General features: G+C 44.0%; 1 protein-coding gene across 1 annotated transcript in view; it reads right to left on the bottom strand.

Moving 5' to 3' along the window:
- The window catches only part of NDUFS6 (NADH:ubiquinone oxidoreductase subunit S6), a 105,790-nt gene that overhangs the window by 27,908 nt on the left and 60,062 nt on the right, over nucleotides 1-17,820 (bottom strand). The window contains exon 3 of the mRNA XM_044288382.1: nucleotides 1,721-1,843. Coding sequence (XP_044144317.1) covers nucleotides 1,721-1,843 — 123 coding nt within the window. The remainder of the gene's footprint in view (nucleotides 1-1,720; nucleotides 1,844-17,820) is intronic.

The raw sequence follows: 17,820 nt of genomic DNA, 5'->3' as shown, positions 1-17,820 counted from the left end.
CCCTTTACCATTATTTAGACCTGCCTGCTCAGACCTTTTTTTTTTTAGCATGTATATATTTAAAGAATTTTGGGGGATTTGTTTTGCTCTTTTTTGCCACCTGCTGTTTGTTTTGTATGTTTGCAGATTTTATCTCCTTTTTACAGATTTTATTAAGCCCCTTGTAAACTTGAAAAAAAAAAAAAAAAAAAGCTACAGCTGACTGCTCAGATTTGTATTTTTAAATGCCCTTTTTTGTAATTTACTGCCCTTTGTACAGTAGCTATAAGGGGGGGGGGGGGGGTCATTTTAGCTGTGTATACTTGTTACCTAAAGGAATACATTTACTGGTGCAATTACTCAATGTGGATTTATAGCTCTCCCATTTATCCTCAGTTTTATTATGTGACAGTAGCTGCTCCAAGTCTATGCCCTGAAATGCTTCCCTTAACCCAGGGAAATTACCTTAACCTTTTCTAAAATTCAGTGTCTTTGCTCTGCCTGACAGAGTTTTCTTCTTATAGTTTAGGGGACATATAATTATACTGTGGTCACTATTACCTAGTGTTTCTCTAACAATAATATTGCCAACAAGCTTTGCATCATTAGAATTGATCAAATCCAACAGAGCATTGTCCCTAGTGGGAGCTTCTACAAACTGGCCCATAAAGTGGCCCTGCAGCAAGAATCGTCTCCTGTTTGCTGTTGAGGCAGAACCATGACCCCAGTCAATGTCTAGGAAGTTAAAATCTCCCATTATGACCACTGTGCTAGCCTTTGCAGCCCACCCTATTTGGTTATACAGTTGAGCTTCTATTTCCTATATGATGTTAGGGGGTATATAGATTACACCAAGTAGTAGTCTTTCCTCACATACAGGCACACGCCACAGCCTTTTCCTTTGACCCAGTCTTTCCTAAATAGTGTAAAACCCTCAATATTAACAGTCCAGTCATGCGAAAGTACAATATGTGAGGGGAAAAAACACAATGTTAGAATTACTTGGATGTGCAATAACTTTAATGAGTTATTCTCTAATAAATTCACTCATGCTAGATTTCTAAAATCTGGCTTGGTCATTAAAGAGGTTCTCCAGGAATAAAAAAAAAATGAAAATACTTAAATATTACTTTATTATAAATATATTCCCAAATTCCTTTCATTATTTATGTATAACACTGAGGTAAAGAGCTGCCTCAGCCTCCTTGCTACACTGCTTGTCAGGGATTATGATCCTGAAAACATCTGATCTTCAGCTGAATCTCTGTGGGTATGGACTTCACGAGGAGACATGAAGTACAGAGAGGACGGACAATGTGGTAATGAAGACTGCAGACAAGTGCTGTTGCTCATTAGCTACATTCCCACCTATTCTTTGTATTTAATGTCTCCTCATGAGCTCCATTCCTACAGAGAGTTAGCTGAAGAGCACATTAAACTGTATTCAGGATCATAATCCCTTACAAGTGGAGCAGAGGATGAGGCAGCTCTAAAGCTCAGCATTCTGAAGTAACTTCTCTTCCTGTGCGATTAAAACAGGTTTTGTCAGCACTAATAGGACGGCAGCCATTTTATTTCCACTAATTGCTCCCTAGACAAAACAAGCCGTTCTAACTAATAAAAGGCACCTGGGAATATATTTATAATAAAAGTATTTTCATAAACCCTTTAAATGTATTTTCAAGCGTGGTCATTAAGGGGTTAAGACAAGCAAGACAGTCGCACAAATAGGTGAACTCACCAAGTTGATATAAACTTTGGGGTGACCTAGAGCTCCACCTCCACCATCACAAGATACTATTCTGCTTTCAGCTTCATTCACAGGCTGCTCTGCAATCAAGTTAATAGCAAACTGCTCGTTTACCTGCAAAGCCAAACAGTACTGTTAGAGGAAATGATGCACAGTTTGCGTTCTTATTCTATTAATCATTAATATTAAGGCACTGTATATTGTATACATGATAAATCCTATGCCCTTTAAAATTCCACGCAAATAAAAATATAAGGACTATTTTTTATATAGAATCTGTTTTCTAAGCTAACAAACCAGTAAAAAAAAACAGGTTGGTCACAACTACAAATTTTCCTTGCATTACACTGCAATTGTGAGTAGCTTCTTTATGCTGAGCATACGTCTCTCTGTCTCCTTACGGGGTATTCTAAATGGATACATTAAAATGATGTACTGTTTCCGTCTGCTCATGCTGATGGATAGGACGGCTAACCGCACATAGGCTGTGTTACAGTTTAAAGTAATGTGATGTCTCAGTGACTGACAACACAAATGCCTTTCAGGTTACTCTGGCAGACATCAAGGCACCGACTGTGGCAGCAGTGTCAAGGCATCTACCTACTTTGTGGGACATCCATGCAATGCCTTGACACTTCTGAATGACAAAAGGGCCATACTACTGTCACTTAATGCATGGCATGGATGACCTTATTATGAATGCTTGGTCTCTGAAAATCAATCCTACTGCAGAAATACGCACACATGCTTTCTAGCAGAAAAGTGAGCAGGGATGGAAAATCAAATATTTGCTGTGGTCAACAAAGTGGTCAAAAAATAGCACAAAACTGAATCTGCATTGCAAATAACTTTCATCTGGTAGAGTTCAGTAAGGCTACTTTCACACCCGCGTTTGGTGCGGATCTGTCATGGATCTGCACAGACTGATCCGTTAGTATCATCTTGGGCTACTTTCACACTTGCGTTAGGAGCGGATCCGTCTGGTGTCTGCACAGACGGATCCGCTCCTATAATGCAAACGCTTGCATCCGTTCAGAACGGATCCGTTTGCATAACTGTTTATTTCAGATCTGATTTTTCACTTCGGAAAACTCAGATCCGACAGTATATTCTAACACAGAGGCGTTCCCATGGTGATGGGGACACTTCATGTTAGAATATACTGAGAACTGTGTACATGACTGCCCCCTGCTGCCTGGCAGATGCTGCCAGGCAGCAGGGGGCAGACCCCCCCCCTCCTCCTGTAATTAACTTATTGGTGGCCAGTGCGGCCCCCCCCTCCCTCCCCAGTATTAATTGTAACCAGTCCGGCCCCCCTCACTCTATATTCATCGGTGGCCAGTGCGGATTACCAGTATTAAATATGACCAGTGCGGCCCCCCTCCCTCTATATTCATTGGTGGCCGGCCAGTGCGGATTCCAAGTATTGTGACCAGTGTGGCCTCCCCTCTCCCCCCCCTAATTAAAGTCACCCCCCCTTCCCCATCATTGGTGGCAGCTGAGAGTACCGATCGGAGTCCCAGTTTAAATCGCTGGGGCTCCGATCGGTTACCATGGCAGCCAAGACGCTATTGCAGTCTTGGCTGCCATGGTTACTTAGCAATAAATACAAGCATTATACTTACCTGAAGAGCTGCGATGTCTGTGTCCGGCCGGGAGCTCCTCCTACTGGTAAGTGAAAGGTCTGTGCGGCGCATTGCCTATAGCACAGACCTGTCACTTACCAGTAGGAGGAGCTCCCGGACGGACACAGACATCGCAGCTCTTCAGGTAAGTATAATGCTTGTATTTATTGCCAAGTAACCATGGCAGCCAAGACTGCAATAGCGTCTTGGCTGCCATGGTAACCGATCGGAGCCCCAGCGATTTAAACTGGGACTCCGATCGGTACTCTCCACTGCCACCAATGATGGGGAAGGGGGAAGGGGGGGGGGGGGGGAGTGGAGGCCGCACTGGTCATAATACTTGGAATCCGCACTGGCCACCAATAAATATAGAGGGAGGGGGGCCGCACTGGTCATATTTAATACTGGGGAGGGAGGGAGGGAGGAGGAGGCCGCACTGGTCATATTTAATACTGGGAATCCGCACTGGCCACCGATGAATATAGAGGGAGGGGGGCCGTACTGGTTACAATTAATACTGGGGAGGGAGGGGGGGCCGCACTGGCCACCAATAAGTAAATTAAAGGAGGAGGGGGGGTCTGGCCCCTGCTGCCTGGCAGCATCTGCCAGGCAGCAGGGGGCGGTCATGTACACAGTTCTCAGTATATTCTAACATGAAGTGTCCCCATCACCATGGGAACGCCTCTGTGTTAGAATATACTGTCGGATCTGAGTTTTACATGCAACTCAAATCCGATGGTATATTCTAACATAGAGGTGTTCCCATGGTGATGGGGACGCTTCAAGTTAAAATATACCATCGGATCGGAGAAAACTCCGATCTGATGGTATATTAATAGGGACTCCTGACTTTACATTGAAAGTCAATGGGGGACGGATCCGTTTGAAATTGCACCATAGTGTGTCAACGTCAAACGGATCTGTCCCCATTGACTTGCACTGTAAGTCTGGACGGATCCGTTTGGCTCCGCACAGCCAGGCGGACATGAAAACGCTGCAAGCTGCGTTCGGGTGTCCGCCTGCTGAGCGGAGCGGAGGCCAAACGGTGCCAAACTGATGCATTCTGAGCGGATCCGCATCCACTCAGAATGCATTGGGGCTGTACGGATCCGTTCGGGGCCGCTTGTGATAGCCTTCAAACGGAACTCACAAGCGAACGCTAGTGTGAAAGTAGCCTTAAACATAGCCAAGACAGATCCGTCTTGAACACCATTGAAAGTCAATGGAGGACGGATCCGTTTTCTATTGTACCAGATTGTGTCATAGAAGGGATCCGTCTCCATTGACTTACATTGTGTATCAGAACGGATCTGTTTGGCTCAGGTTCGTCAGAAGGACACCAAAACGCTGCAAGCAGCAGGGGATAACTATTAGATCTGTGTAAGTTATAGGATTGAGACCACCAATTATCACAAGAACAGGGGCCCTGTACCCCATGGAGGCCCCAAAACAAATACAGCATCCAGTCAGGTATGCACACTGCCACTCCATTCATTTCTATGGGAGTTCAAGGGATAGCCGAGCACAGCACACTCAGCTATCCCTGGAATTACAATCAGATTTAATATAAAATGTGTTTGTAATTTTGCACTTTAATTATAAAGACATAATAGTCTACATGGGATAACCCCTCTTTGGATGCAGCCTAATTTGGGCCTGACCTTCTTGACGTATAGTAACATGAACGGCATTAGTGTACAGAGGATGTATGGAGCAAGTTAACTACTTGAGCTTGTTCCATACATGGTAGTGCCGGCTGTATAATACAACAAGCACCTGTCCGTTAAAAATATTTTCCAGGAATAATTGACAACCAAAAACCTGTATCACCTATTGAAAGATTCATACTTGCCTGATCCTTGCACGTTGGTTACAGTTACCAGATCTACTGGTCCCCAGCCGGGGCAGAGACACAGTTAAAGCCAATTATTTGGCTGTAATGGCAAACATGACACGTCCATTCCCCAAGCAGTAGAAAACAAGGCAGCGACTGAAGAATGGGGAAACAGTAGACAGCGCACAGGACCAGAGTGGCATTAACCAGGTATGAATCTTACAGTAAGCAAGACATTCAATTTATACAGAACAATGCTCTGTTGGATCTAGGTAATAGTGACCACAATATACTTATATTGCCCCTAAATTACAAAGGAGCAAACTTTGGCAGGAAAAGCAAAAACAAACACAGAATTTTAGAAAGGCTAATTTCCCTGGGTTAAGGGCAGCATTTCAGGGCATTAAAGTATAACTGTAATTTTTTATTTTTTTTGGAGTATTGGATTGTGGTGATTAACCCCTTAAGGACACAGCCCTATTTCACCTTAAGGACCAGGCCATTTTTTGCAAATCTGACCACTGTCACTTTAAGTGCTGATAACTTTAAAACGCTTTGACTTACCCAGGCCGTTCTGAGATTGTTTTTTCGTCACATATTGTACTTCATGACACTGCTAAAATTGGGTCAAAAAAGTAATTTTTTTTGCATAAAAAAATACCATATTTACCAAAATTTTTGAAAAATTAGCAAATTTCAAAGTTTCAGTTTCTCTACTTCTGTAATACATAGTAATACCCCCAAAAATTGTGATGACTTTACATTCCCCATATGTCTACTTCATGTTTGTAGCATTTTGGGAATGATTTATTTTATTTTTTGGGGATGTTACAAGGCTTAGAAGTTTAGAAGCAAATTTTGAACCAGTTCAGGTTTGAAGTCACTTTGTGAGGCTTACATAATAGAAACCACCCAAAAATGACCCCATTCTAGAAACTACACCCCTCAAGGTATTCAAAACGGTTTTTACAAACTTTGTTAACCCTTTAGGTCTTCCACAACACTTCATGGCAAATGGACATACATTTTTAGAATTTAGATTTTTTGGAAAATTTTCCAATATAATCAATTTTTTCCAGGAAAAAAACAAGGGTTAACTGCCAAACAAAACTCAAAATGGGTTGCCCTGATTCTGTAGTTTGCAGAAACACCCCATATGTGGTCGTAAACTACTGTTTGGCCAAACGGGAGCACGTAGAAAGAGGGGAACGCCATATGGGTTTTGGAAGGCAGATTTTGCAGGACTGGTTTTGTTTATACCATGTCCCATTTGAAGCCCCCTGTTGCACCCCTAGAATAGAAATTTCAAAAAAGTGACTCCATCTAAGAAAGTACACCCCTCAAGGTATTCAAAACTGGGTTTACAAACTTTGTTAACCCTTTAGGTGTTCCACAAGAGTTAATGGCAGATGGAGAAACAATTTAGAAATTTAGATTTTTTGGAAAATTTTCCATTTTAACCCTTACTTTATTACTGAAAAAAATGGGTTAACAGCCAAACAAAACTCAAAATGGGTTGCCCTGATTCTGTAGTTTGCAGAAACACCCCAAATGTGGTCGTAAACTACTATTTGGCTAAACGGCAGGACATAGAAGAAGGGGAACGCCATACGGTTTTTGGAAGGCAGATTTTGCTGGACTGGTTTATTTACACCATGTACCCTTTCAAGCCCCCTGATGCACCCCTAGAGTAGACACTCCATAAAAGTGACCCCATCTAGGAAACTATGGGATAAGGTGGTTGTTGTTTTGGGACTATTTTAGGGGTAAATATGATTTTTGGTTGCTCTATAATACACTTTTTTGAGGCAAGGTAACAAAAAGAAAATTCTAAAATTTTTCTACATTTGCTATTTAGTTTTGTGGAACACCTAAAGGGTTAACAAAGTTTATAAAGTAACTTTTGAATACCTTGAGGGGTGTAGTTTCTTAGATGGGGTCACTTTTTTGGAGTTTCTAGTCTAGGCTACATCAGGGGGGGCTTCTAATGGGACATGGTGTCAAAAAAAAAAAACAACTGTCCATCAAAATCTGCCTTCCAGAAACCATATGGAGTTCCCTTCGTTCTATGCCCTGCCGTGCGGCTATATAGCCATTTACGACCACATATGGGGTGTTTCTGCAAACTACAGAATCAGGGCCATAAATATTGAGTTTTTTTTGGCTGTTAACCCTTGCTTTATTACTGGAAAAAAAGGATTCAAATGGAAATTTTGCCCAAAAATGGGTGTTTTGGCACCGTTTTTATTTTATATTTTTAACACTGTTCATCCGAGGGGTTTGGTCAAATGTTATTTTTATAGCGACGACTTTTACGCACGCGATGATGCCCAATATGTATGGCTCTCAGACTTTGGAGACACTAAGCAGGCATCCTAAAACTGCGGCCCTCCAGATGTTGTAAAACTACAATTCCCACCATGCCCTGCTGATGGCTGTAGGTTGTCTGGGCATGCTGGGAGTTATAGTTTTACAACATCTGGAGGGCCGCAGTTTGAGGATGCCTGCACTAAAACTAATATTTTTTGGGGGAAAAAAAATTGTTTCTGTGTCTCCAAAGTCTGAGAGACATAGTTTTTTTATGTTCTCTAGGGGACTGTTGGAGATTATAAAAATTTAGTACTCCATGGAAGTGTGATACTCCCTGAAGCAATCGATAACGCAGAGGCCCGGATGATCGGGGAAAGTGTCACACTGAGTAGTGGTGTCCTTCCGTATCCCCCTCTTGTGACACACTCTGCATCTTTTTTGGGTTTGTCCCTTCTTTCCAGTATGGGGGACCACACCTGGAAAGTGTTGGCCAGGGACGATCCGGGCGCCTCCAGTTCCCGAGGTACTCCGGCCTGCTCTTTCCTGGTCCGAAAAGATCAGGTCTTTGAGGACTGCCTCATAGAACTGGAGGAATGTCCCTGTGCTGCCAGCGCTTCGGGATAGTACAAAAGAGTTGTACATGGCAACCTGTACCAAGTAGACCGCAAGTTTTTTGTACCATGCCCGGGTTTTGCGCATGGCATTATATGGTTTGAAGACTTTATCAGAGAGATCAACTCCTCCCATATACCGATTGTAGGCGACGATACAATCGGGCTTGAGTACCGTTGCCGCGGTACCTCGCACAGAGACGGGGGTGGTGCTGTTACCGTGGATTGTGGACAGCATAAGGACATCCCTCTTGTCCTTATACCTGACCAGCAACAGGCTTCCACTGGTAAGGGCACGGGTCTCACCCCTGGGGATAGGTACCTGGAGGGGGTGGGCAGGGAGGCCGCGTTGATTTTTCCGCACAGTCCCACAAGCGAACGTGGATCTGGCGGCAAGGGACCTGAACAAGGGAATGCTGGTATAAAAGTTGTCCACGTACAAGTGGTAACCCTTATCCAGCAGTGGGTACATAAGGTCCCACACGAGTTTCCCGGTAACACCCAGAGTGGGGGGACATTCTGGTGGTTGAATCCGGGAATCTCGCCCCTCGTACACACGAAATTTGTAAGTGTACCCTGAGGTACTCTCACAAATTTTGTATAGCTTCACGCCATACCTCGCCCGCTTTGTGGGAATGTATTGGCGGAAACTGAGTCTCCCCTTGAACGCAACGAGAGACTCATCAACCGCGACCTCCCTTCCAGGTACGTAGGCCTGCTGAAATGTGGCCCCAAAGTGATCGATGACCGGCCATAGGCAGGATCACTTCGGGGGGGGACATGCTGCATTATCGGAATAATGCAGACATTTCCGGATGGCCTCAAACCGGGAGCGTGTCATGGCCGTACTGTACAGTGGGGTCTGGTAGAGTATGTCCCCACTCCAGTATTGCCTGACACTGGGTTTTTGCACTAGACCCATATGCAGCACGAGGCCCCAAAATGTCCTCATCTCGCCTGCACTGACCGGCGTCCAGCCACCGGGTCTAGCCAAAAATGAGCCCGGGTTTTGAGCGACGAACTGTTGGGCGTACAGATTCGTCTGCTCCACCATCAGATTCACCAGTGGGTTACTGAAAAAAAAACTAAAAAAAGTCAATTTCAGTAAACCCCACTGTGGGAATCTGGATTCCAGGATTGCCAGCAAAATCCAGAATCTCGGGCTCAAAGTCCACTGGGGGACACCAGCTAAGTTCATCGGCAGGGGGCTCCGGTGGGCTTATTTGGTGGGCCGGGAAACCAGTACGAACCCCAGGGCGGCTCGTACTAGGGTGGGCCACAGGATCCCTAGCATGTGGGCCCCCATCCGATGATGATGAGGAGGATGCGGATGACAAAAGGAACGTGGGGTCATCCTCATCCTCACTGGGGCTCTCAGAGTCGGAGGCAATCTGGGCATATGCCTCCTCGGCCGAGAACACCCGGCGGGCCATGGGTGTGTGTGTGTGTGCGCGTGTGTATGTGTGTGCGTGTAAACCTTTATTCTATGTGTGTGTGTTTGGGGGCACGGGTGTTCACGTACTAAAAAGTCCAGGCAAAAATAAAAAATAAAAAAAAGTTCAAACTTGCTGATCAGCGGTTCAACGCTGATCAGCGGTCGGTGGGGCGGGCGATGCGCTAACAGTGGACGGACGCTAAAAAGTGCCGGCCAGTCAGCGCACGCAGAAAAAAAAAAAAGTGGTGGTGGGGGAAGGGTCTGGTGGTGGGGGGGATGCGGGGGGATTGGGGGGGGGGGGGGTCTGAAAGCTGAAACAAAAAAGAGTTTAGAATAAATGTGCTTTTTTCTTTTTTTTCCCCTAACTTTTCCCTTCTATCCCTGCCTAAAGGTGCCTCTCCCTCACTGACCCTAACCTACCTGGGTGGCGATGGGTGCAGGAGGGTGATGGATGGCGATTAGGGGAACACAGGAGCTGGTGCTGGACGATGCTGCACGGTCAGGGTGCTGGACAGGAAGAGGAGGGGAGACAGGAGCGAAGGAAGTTTGAATCTCGCGCCTCTCTCCCCTGCACCAATCAGCACTCTGGACAGCGGCATTCAGCACCAGAGCCAGCACCGCCTCTCCAAATCCTCGGACTGCGATAGGTGGTGTATAATTACGCCACCGATCGCAGTCTTTTTCCGGTTCATCGGGTCACAGGACACCCGAATAGACCGGAAACGCAGAAAACCGCAGGTCTGAATTGACCTGCGGTTTTCTGCGATTGTCGATGCGGGGGGGTCAAATGACCCTCACCTGCATTGTTACAGATGCCGGTTGAATGATTTCAGCCGGCATCCCGTTCCGATTAAGCCCCGCGGCGCCGGCATCCCTATTTAAAGCCATGACGTACCGGTACGTCATGTGTCCTTAAGGACTCGGGAAACATACCGTACCGGTACGTCATGTGTCCTTAAGGGGTTAATATCACTTTAGTCGCCCTATTTAAACTTTTCACTGTGTATTCAATTACCCCTTAATTCCACAGTTTTGTTCCCTGTTCTGCCTACTTTTACCTGTGCTTAAAATAGGGTTGCTAGGCATGGTCCGTCTATCTGTTGAAGGACGGAGGATGCAGAAGCAGCAGCCTGCAGGGTCACATTACTGACAGCCAGGGACTGTAAGTAAATTATTAAAGCCAGGTCCTCCCCAGCAGCTGATAACAGTGCCTGGGCTGTGTGCACTTCTCCCTGTCCCTGTGCTTGGCAGACGCTCCCTCAATCAAAGCGAGTTTGTATTCTGTAAATTGTCCTGACGAAGGGGGCACTTCGCCCTTGAAACGCGTTGACTTTAATAAAATGATATTACCAAACCTAAGGACTGACCTATATGCCAGCAGCGCCGGATAGTGGTCTCCTACTTTTATGATAATCTGCAGTTATCCTTTAAATCAACATTGAATAATTGCACTAAAAAAATTATTCCTTTAGGTAACAAGTATAAATGGCTAAAATTAAACCCCCCATGGCTTACAGCTACTGTATAAAGGGCAATAAATGACAAAAGGCATTTAAAAAATAGAAATATGAGGGGAGCTGTAACCTTTGACGTTTACAAAGGGCTTAATCTGTAAAAAGGAGATAACATTTGCATTAATACAAAACAAATAGCAAGTGGCAAAACAAATGGCCAAGAATTCTTTAAATATATAAAATGCTAAAAAAAAAATATAAAAATAAAAAAATAATGAGGTCTGAGCAGGTAGGGCCCCTATATATTGGTAAAGGGGCTTAGTCACTGAAGATGAGAAAAGACAGAGTAACTAAATGTGTTTTTTTTTTATCTCTGTTTACACAAAAGAAGAGAAAGGAGCTGATATATGTGGTGCTGGGACTGTTAGCACATCCAGTAATATACACAATTGGCCAACTGTAGATATGGTCCAAGTTAAGTGAAATAAGGTAACTGAACTAGGCTCCGGATCCAGATGGATTACACCCAAGAGTTCTTAAAGAGCTCAGTTCAATCATTGATGTGCCCCTGTTTATAATTTTTAAAGATTCTCTAGGTGCTGGTTAGGCCTGCACAATATAATCGCCAAAGCAATCGCAATCGCCAATTGGCCGACCTAAAAATGCTGCAATTGTATTAATATATTTTTCGCTTTATAAGACAAACTTTTTTTCCCCCAAAAGTGGGGGGAAATGGCAGTGCGTCTTATAAAGCGATGGTTGACTTTAGGTGGCTGACACGGACGTATCGCCAGCCGCTATGCTGCACAGCACGGCCGGCGATACATCAGTTACTGTTCGGGGAGGGAGGAGGGGCTGGAGGAAAGTCATTTTAACCACTTCAGCCCCGCTAGGTGAAACCCCCTTCATGACCAGGCCACTTTTTACACTTCGGCACTACACTCCTTTCACCGTTTATCGCTCGGTCATGCAACTTACCACCCAAATGAATTTTACCTCCTTTTCTTCTCACTAATGGAGCTTTCATTTGGTGGTATTTTATTGCTGCTGACATTTTTACTTTTTTTGTTATTAATCAAAATGTAACGATTTTTTTGCAAAAAAAATGACATTTTTCACTTTCAGCTGTGAAATTTTGCAAAAAAACCGACATCCATATATAAATTTTTCGCTAAATTTATAGTTCTACATGTCTTTGATTAAAAAAAAATGTTTGGGCAAAAAAAAAATGGTTTGGGTAAAAGTTATAGCATTTACAAACTATGGTACAAAAATGTGAATTTCCGCTTTTTGAAACGGCTCTGATTTTCTGAGCACCTGTCATGTTTCCTGAGGTTCTACAATGCCCAAACAGTAGAAAAACCCCACAAATGACCCCATTCCGGAAAGTAGACACCCTAAGGTATTCGCTGATGGGCATAGTGAGTTCATAGAACTTTTTATTTTTTGTCACAAGTTAGCGGAAAATGATGATGATTTTTTATTTTTTTTTTTTTTTCTTACAAAGTCTCATATTCCACTAACTTGCGACAAAAAATAAAAAATTCTAGGAACTCACGATGCCCCTCACAGAATACCTTGGGGTGTCTTCTTTCCAAAATGGGGTCACTTGTGGGGTAGTTATACTGCCCTGGCAATTTAGGGGTCCAAATGTGTGAGAAGAACTTTGCAATCAAAATGTATAAGAAATGACCGGTGAAATCCGAAAGGTGCACTTTGGAATATGTGCCCCTTTGCCCACCTTGGCAGCAAAAAAGTGTCACACATGTGGTATCGCCGTACTCAGGAGAAGTTGGGGAATGTGTTTTGGGGTGTCATTTTACATATACCCATGCTGGGTGAGAGAAATATCTTGGTCAAATGCCAACTTTGTATAAAAAAATTGGAAAAGTTGTCTTTTGCCAAGATATTTCTCTCACCCAGCATGGGTATATGTAAAATGACACCCCAAAACACATTCCCCAACTTCTCCTGAGTACGGCGATACCACGTGTGACACTTTTTTGCAGCCTAGATGCGCAAAGGGGCCCAAATTCCTTTTAGGAGGGCATTTTTAGACATTTGGATCCCAGACTTCTTCTCACACTTTCGGGCCCCTAAAAATCCAGGGCAGTATAAATACCCCACATGTGACCCCACTTTGGAAAGAAGACACCCCAAGGTATTCAATGAGGGGCCTGGCGAGTTCCTAGAATTTTTTTTTTTTTTGCATAAGTTAGCGGATATTGATTTTTTTTTGTTTTTTTTCTCACAAAGTCTCACTTTCCGCTAACTTAGGACAAAAATTTCAATCTTTCATGGACTCAATATGCCCCTCACGGAATACCTTGGGGTGTCTTCTTTCCGAAATGGGGTCACATGTGGGGTATTTATACTGCCCTGGCTTTTTAGGGGCCCTAAAGCGTGAGAAGAAGTCTGGAATATAAATGTCCAAAAATGTTTACGCATTTGGATTCCGTGAGGGGTATGGTGAGTTCATGGGAGATTTTATTTTTTGACACAAGTTAGTGGAATATGAGACTTTGTAAGAAAAAACAAAAACAAAAATAAACAAAAAATGTCCGCTAACTTGTGCCAAAAAAAATGGCTGAATGGAGCCTTACCAGGGGGGGAGTGATCAATGACAGGGGGGTGATCAATGACAGGGGGGTGATCAATGACAGGGGGGTGATCACCCATATAGACTCCCTGATCACCCCCCTGTCATTGATCACCCCCCCTGTAAGGCTCCATTCAGACATCCGCATGATTTTTTACGGATCCATGGATACATGGATCGGATCCACAGAACGCATGCGGACGTCTGAATGGAGCCTTACAGGGGGGTGATCAATGACAGGGTGTGATCAGGGTAATCAGGGTGATCACCCCCCTGTCACTGATCACCCCCCCTGTAAGGCTCCATTCAGACATCCGCATGATTTTTTACGGATCCATGGATCGGATCCACAGAACGCATGCGGACGTCTGAATGGAGCCTTACAGGGGGGTTATCAATGACAGGGGGTGATCAGGGTAATCAGGGTGATCACCCCCCTGTCACTGATCACCCCCCCTGTAAGGCTCCATTCAGACATCCGCATGATTTTTTACGGATCCATGGATACATGGATCGGATCCACAAAACGCATGCGGACGTCTGAATGGAGCCTAACAGGGGGGTTATCAATGACAGGGGGTGATCAGGGTAATCAGGGTGATCACCCCCCTGTAAGGCTCCATTCAGACGTCCGCATGATTTTTACGGATCCATGGATCGGATCCGTAAAAATCATGCGGACGTCTGAATGGAGCCTGATAGGGGGGTGATCAATGACAGGGGGGTGATCAATGACAGGAGAATGATCAATGACAGGGGGTGATCAGGGAGTGTATATGGGTGATCACCCGCCTGTCATTGATCACCCCCCTGTAAGGCTCCATTCAGACGTCCGCATGATTTTTACGGATCCATGGATACATGGATCGGATCCGTAAAAATCATGCGGACGTCTGAACGGAGCCTGACAGGGGGGTGATCAATGACAGGGCGGTGATCAATGACAGGGGGGTGATCAGGGAGTTTATATGGGGTGATCAGGGGTTTATAAGGGGTTAATAAGTGACGGGGGGGGGGGGGTGTAGTGTAGTGTGGTGTTTGGTGGGACTGTACTGACCTACCTGAGTCCTCTGGTGGTCGATCCTAACAAAAGGGACCACCAGAGGACCAGGTAGGAGGTATATTAGACGCTGTTATGAAAACAGGGTCTAATATACCTGTTAGGGGTTAAAAAATTCGGATCTCCAGCCTGCCAGCGAGCGATCGCCGCTGGCAGGCTGGAGATCCACTCGCTTACCTTCCGTTCCTGTGAGCGCGCGCGCCTGTGCGCGCGCGTTCACAGGAAATCTCGGCTCTCGCGGGAGGACGCGTATATGCGTCCACCCAGAAGAGCAGGACCGCCGGCAGGAGGTTAATGAACAAATGTTCTTCTATTTATTCTCAATTTATCTGTTTTGTGCAGTGCTATTAAGAAAATGGCAAGTTTTGTATTTTGTACTTTTGCAGTAATGCAGTAAAAGATGTTTTATTTTGAAAAACACTGTGCATTTCAGTTCTTGAGTTAAGCATAACTACATTTCAGCATTATCAGTAATTTGTGTGCTTTTGCCTTGAAAATCCAAGCAAATGGACCTCTAGCACAATTCCCCTAAAATATTGCATCGCATATTGTTATCGCAATTTTTAGGGCCCTAATGGCAATCGCCCAAAATTCCCATATCGTGCAGCCTTAGTACTGGTACAGTGCCAAGTGATTGGCGCAAGGCAAATGTGATGCCCATATTCCAAAAAGAAATCTAGGTCCTACACAGGTAATTATAGACCAGTTATTTTAACTTCTGTTATGGGAAAAATGTTTGAAGGACTCTTAAGGGACTATATACAGGAGTATGTGACTGTAAATAATATTATGAGTGATAACCAACATGAGTTTACCAAGAAGAGAAGTTGTCAGACTTACCAGATTTGTTTTTATGAGGAGGTGAGTAGAAGCCTGGACAGACGGCCGGCTGTGGATATAGTGTTTCTGGATTTTGCAAAGGCTTTTGATACTGTCCCTCAGACGTTTAATAGGTAAAGTAAGGTGTATAGGCTTGGAAAGTATAGTCTGTAATTGGATTGAAAACTGGCTGAAGGACCGTGTCCAGAGAGTTTTGGGGTTATAAGTGGTGTACCCCAAGGTTCAGTGCTGGGTCCTCGGTTATTTAATTTATTTATTAATGATAGAGGATGGGATTAAGCACCATTTCTATTTTTACAGATGACACTAAGAGCTATGTAGTACTGTGCAGTCTATGGAAAATGTCCATAAAATACAAGCTGACTTGAACACTGAGTGATTGAACCTCATTTGCCAAGTTGATGCCCAATGTGGATAAATGTAAAGTTATGCATCTTGGTAGTAATAATCTCTTCATATGTTCTAGGGGATGTAACACTGGGAGAGTCACTTATAGAGAATCATTTGAGCGTCCTTGTAGATGGTAGATTAAATAACAGCATACAATGTCAATCAGCTACTTCTAAGGCTACAGATGTAGCAGGGTTAGCACTCCAGTTCTTAACTCGTACCAGGATAATGTCATGCACTAAATGAGGTATAGACTAGCGAGGCAGGGGTGTTATACTACCACTTTACAAAGCGTTGGTGCGGCCTCATCTGGAATATGCAGTTCAGTAGGGGCACTAGTTCATAGAAAGGATGCCCTGGAGCTGGAGAGAGTGCAGAGGAGAGCGACTAAACTAATAAGGGGCAAGGAGGGTCTTGGTTATGAAGAAAGATTAAAATAATTAAACGTATTTCGTTTTGAGAAAAGACGTCTAAGGGGAGACATGAGTAACCTATACAAATTTTCTTAATGGGCCATACAAAAAAAAAATATGGTGAAAAACTGTTCCATGTAAATTGCCCTCAAAAGACAAAGGGCACTGCCTCCGACTGGAGAAGAAAAAGTTCAGTCTCCAGAAGCCTCAATGTTTCTTTGTTGTAAGAACTGTGAATCTGTGTAATAGACTTACTCAGGATGTGGTCACATCAGGAACAGTGGAAAGTTTTAAAAAGGGTTTAGATGAATTCTTGAAAGTAAACATTAATTATGCTTATGAAAATGTGTAGAAATCCAAGTCTCGCTTCCTTCTGGGATTCACATCCACACCTATCCCTTTGGTGGAACATGATGGACTTATGTCTTTTTTCAACCATATTAACTATGTAACTATGTATGTAACTAAAAAATCCCTTTAAAAAAAAAAAACAATGAATGTCTTCATTTAACACCTTGCCAGTAAAGTAAAGAGACATACCCTATTAAACAGGAAAGAAAATGCCACTGTAGCATAACCACTAGCAAGTGAACACTCAGCATGCAGTAATGAAACCAATGTGCGTGTGTGTACAAACTGTATATACATCACAGTAGTTTTTGACTGTGCAGTAAGCGCTTTCATGACATGTTTAACCCCTTCAGGACTGCTATTTTTCACCATCCTGACACAGCCAAATTTAGCAAACCTGACAGGTCACCTTGACATGTGGTACTAGCTCTGGAAGGCTTTTAAATGATCCAACTGATTCTGACCTTTTCATACTTCATGATAGTATAGTCGCTATTTTTTACCTTTATTTTTACAAAGTGTCCCCAGGATAAGTCATCAATATCATATTGGGGATGGGAACAGAGGAGCTGCAATTACACCTGCTTAACATTGACATTGCAGTGACAAACAGGTAATTGCAGCTCCTCTGTTCCTAATGATTTCAATAGCAAAGAGCAGTTACACGCAGCCTGCTCCTTTCCATTGAAGTAAATGGGGACGAAGGAGCTGCAATTACACCTTTTTGCCACTGCGATTTCGAGCAGTTAAAAAGTGAATAAAAGGCAGAGGTCATACGAGAGCTGCGTTTCCATCAAACAGCTGATAGGCAGGGGTGCCTGAAGTCAGACTCCCGCCAATCTTAGTCTACTTTCACACTCGAGTTTTGGCTTTCCGTTTGTGAGATCCGTTCAGGGCTCTAACAAGCGGTCCAATCAGTTTGCATTCTAATGCATTCTGAATGGAAAAGAATCCGCTCAGAATGCATTAGTTTGCATCAGTTCAGTCTCCATTCCGCTTTGGAGATGGACACCAAAACGCTGCTTGCAGCATTTTGGTGTCAGTCTCAATAAACTGAGCCAAACCGATCCGTCCTGGCACACAATGTAAGTCAATGGGGACGGATCAGTTTTCACTGACACAATCTGGCACAATAGAAAACGGATCTGTCCTTTATTGAATTTCAAATG

Source organism: Bufo gargarizans, chromosome 3, assembly GCF_014858855.1.
Source record: "Bufo gargarizans isolate SCDJY-AF-19 chromosome 3, ASM1485885v1, whole genome shotgun sequence".
Taxonomy (NCBI): Eukaryota; Metazoa; Chordata; class Amphibia; order Anura; family Bufonidae; genus Bufo; species Bufo gargarizans.
This window is presented reverse-complemented; position numbering and strand designations above follow the sequence as displayed.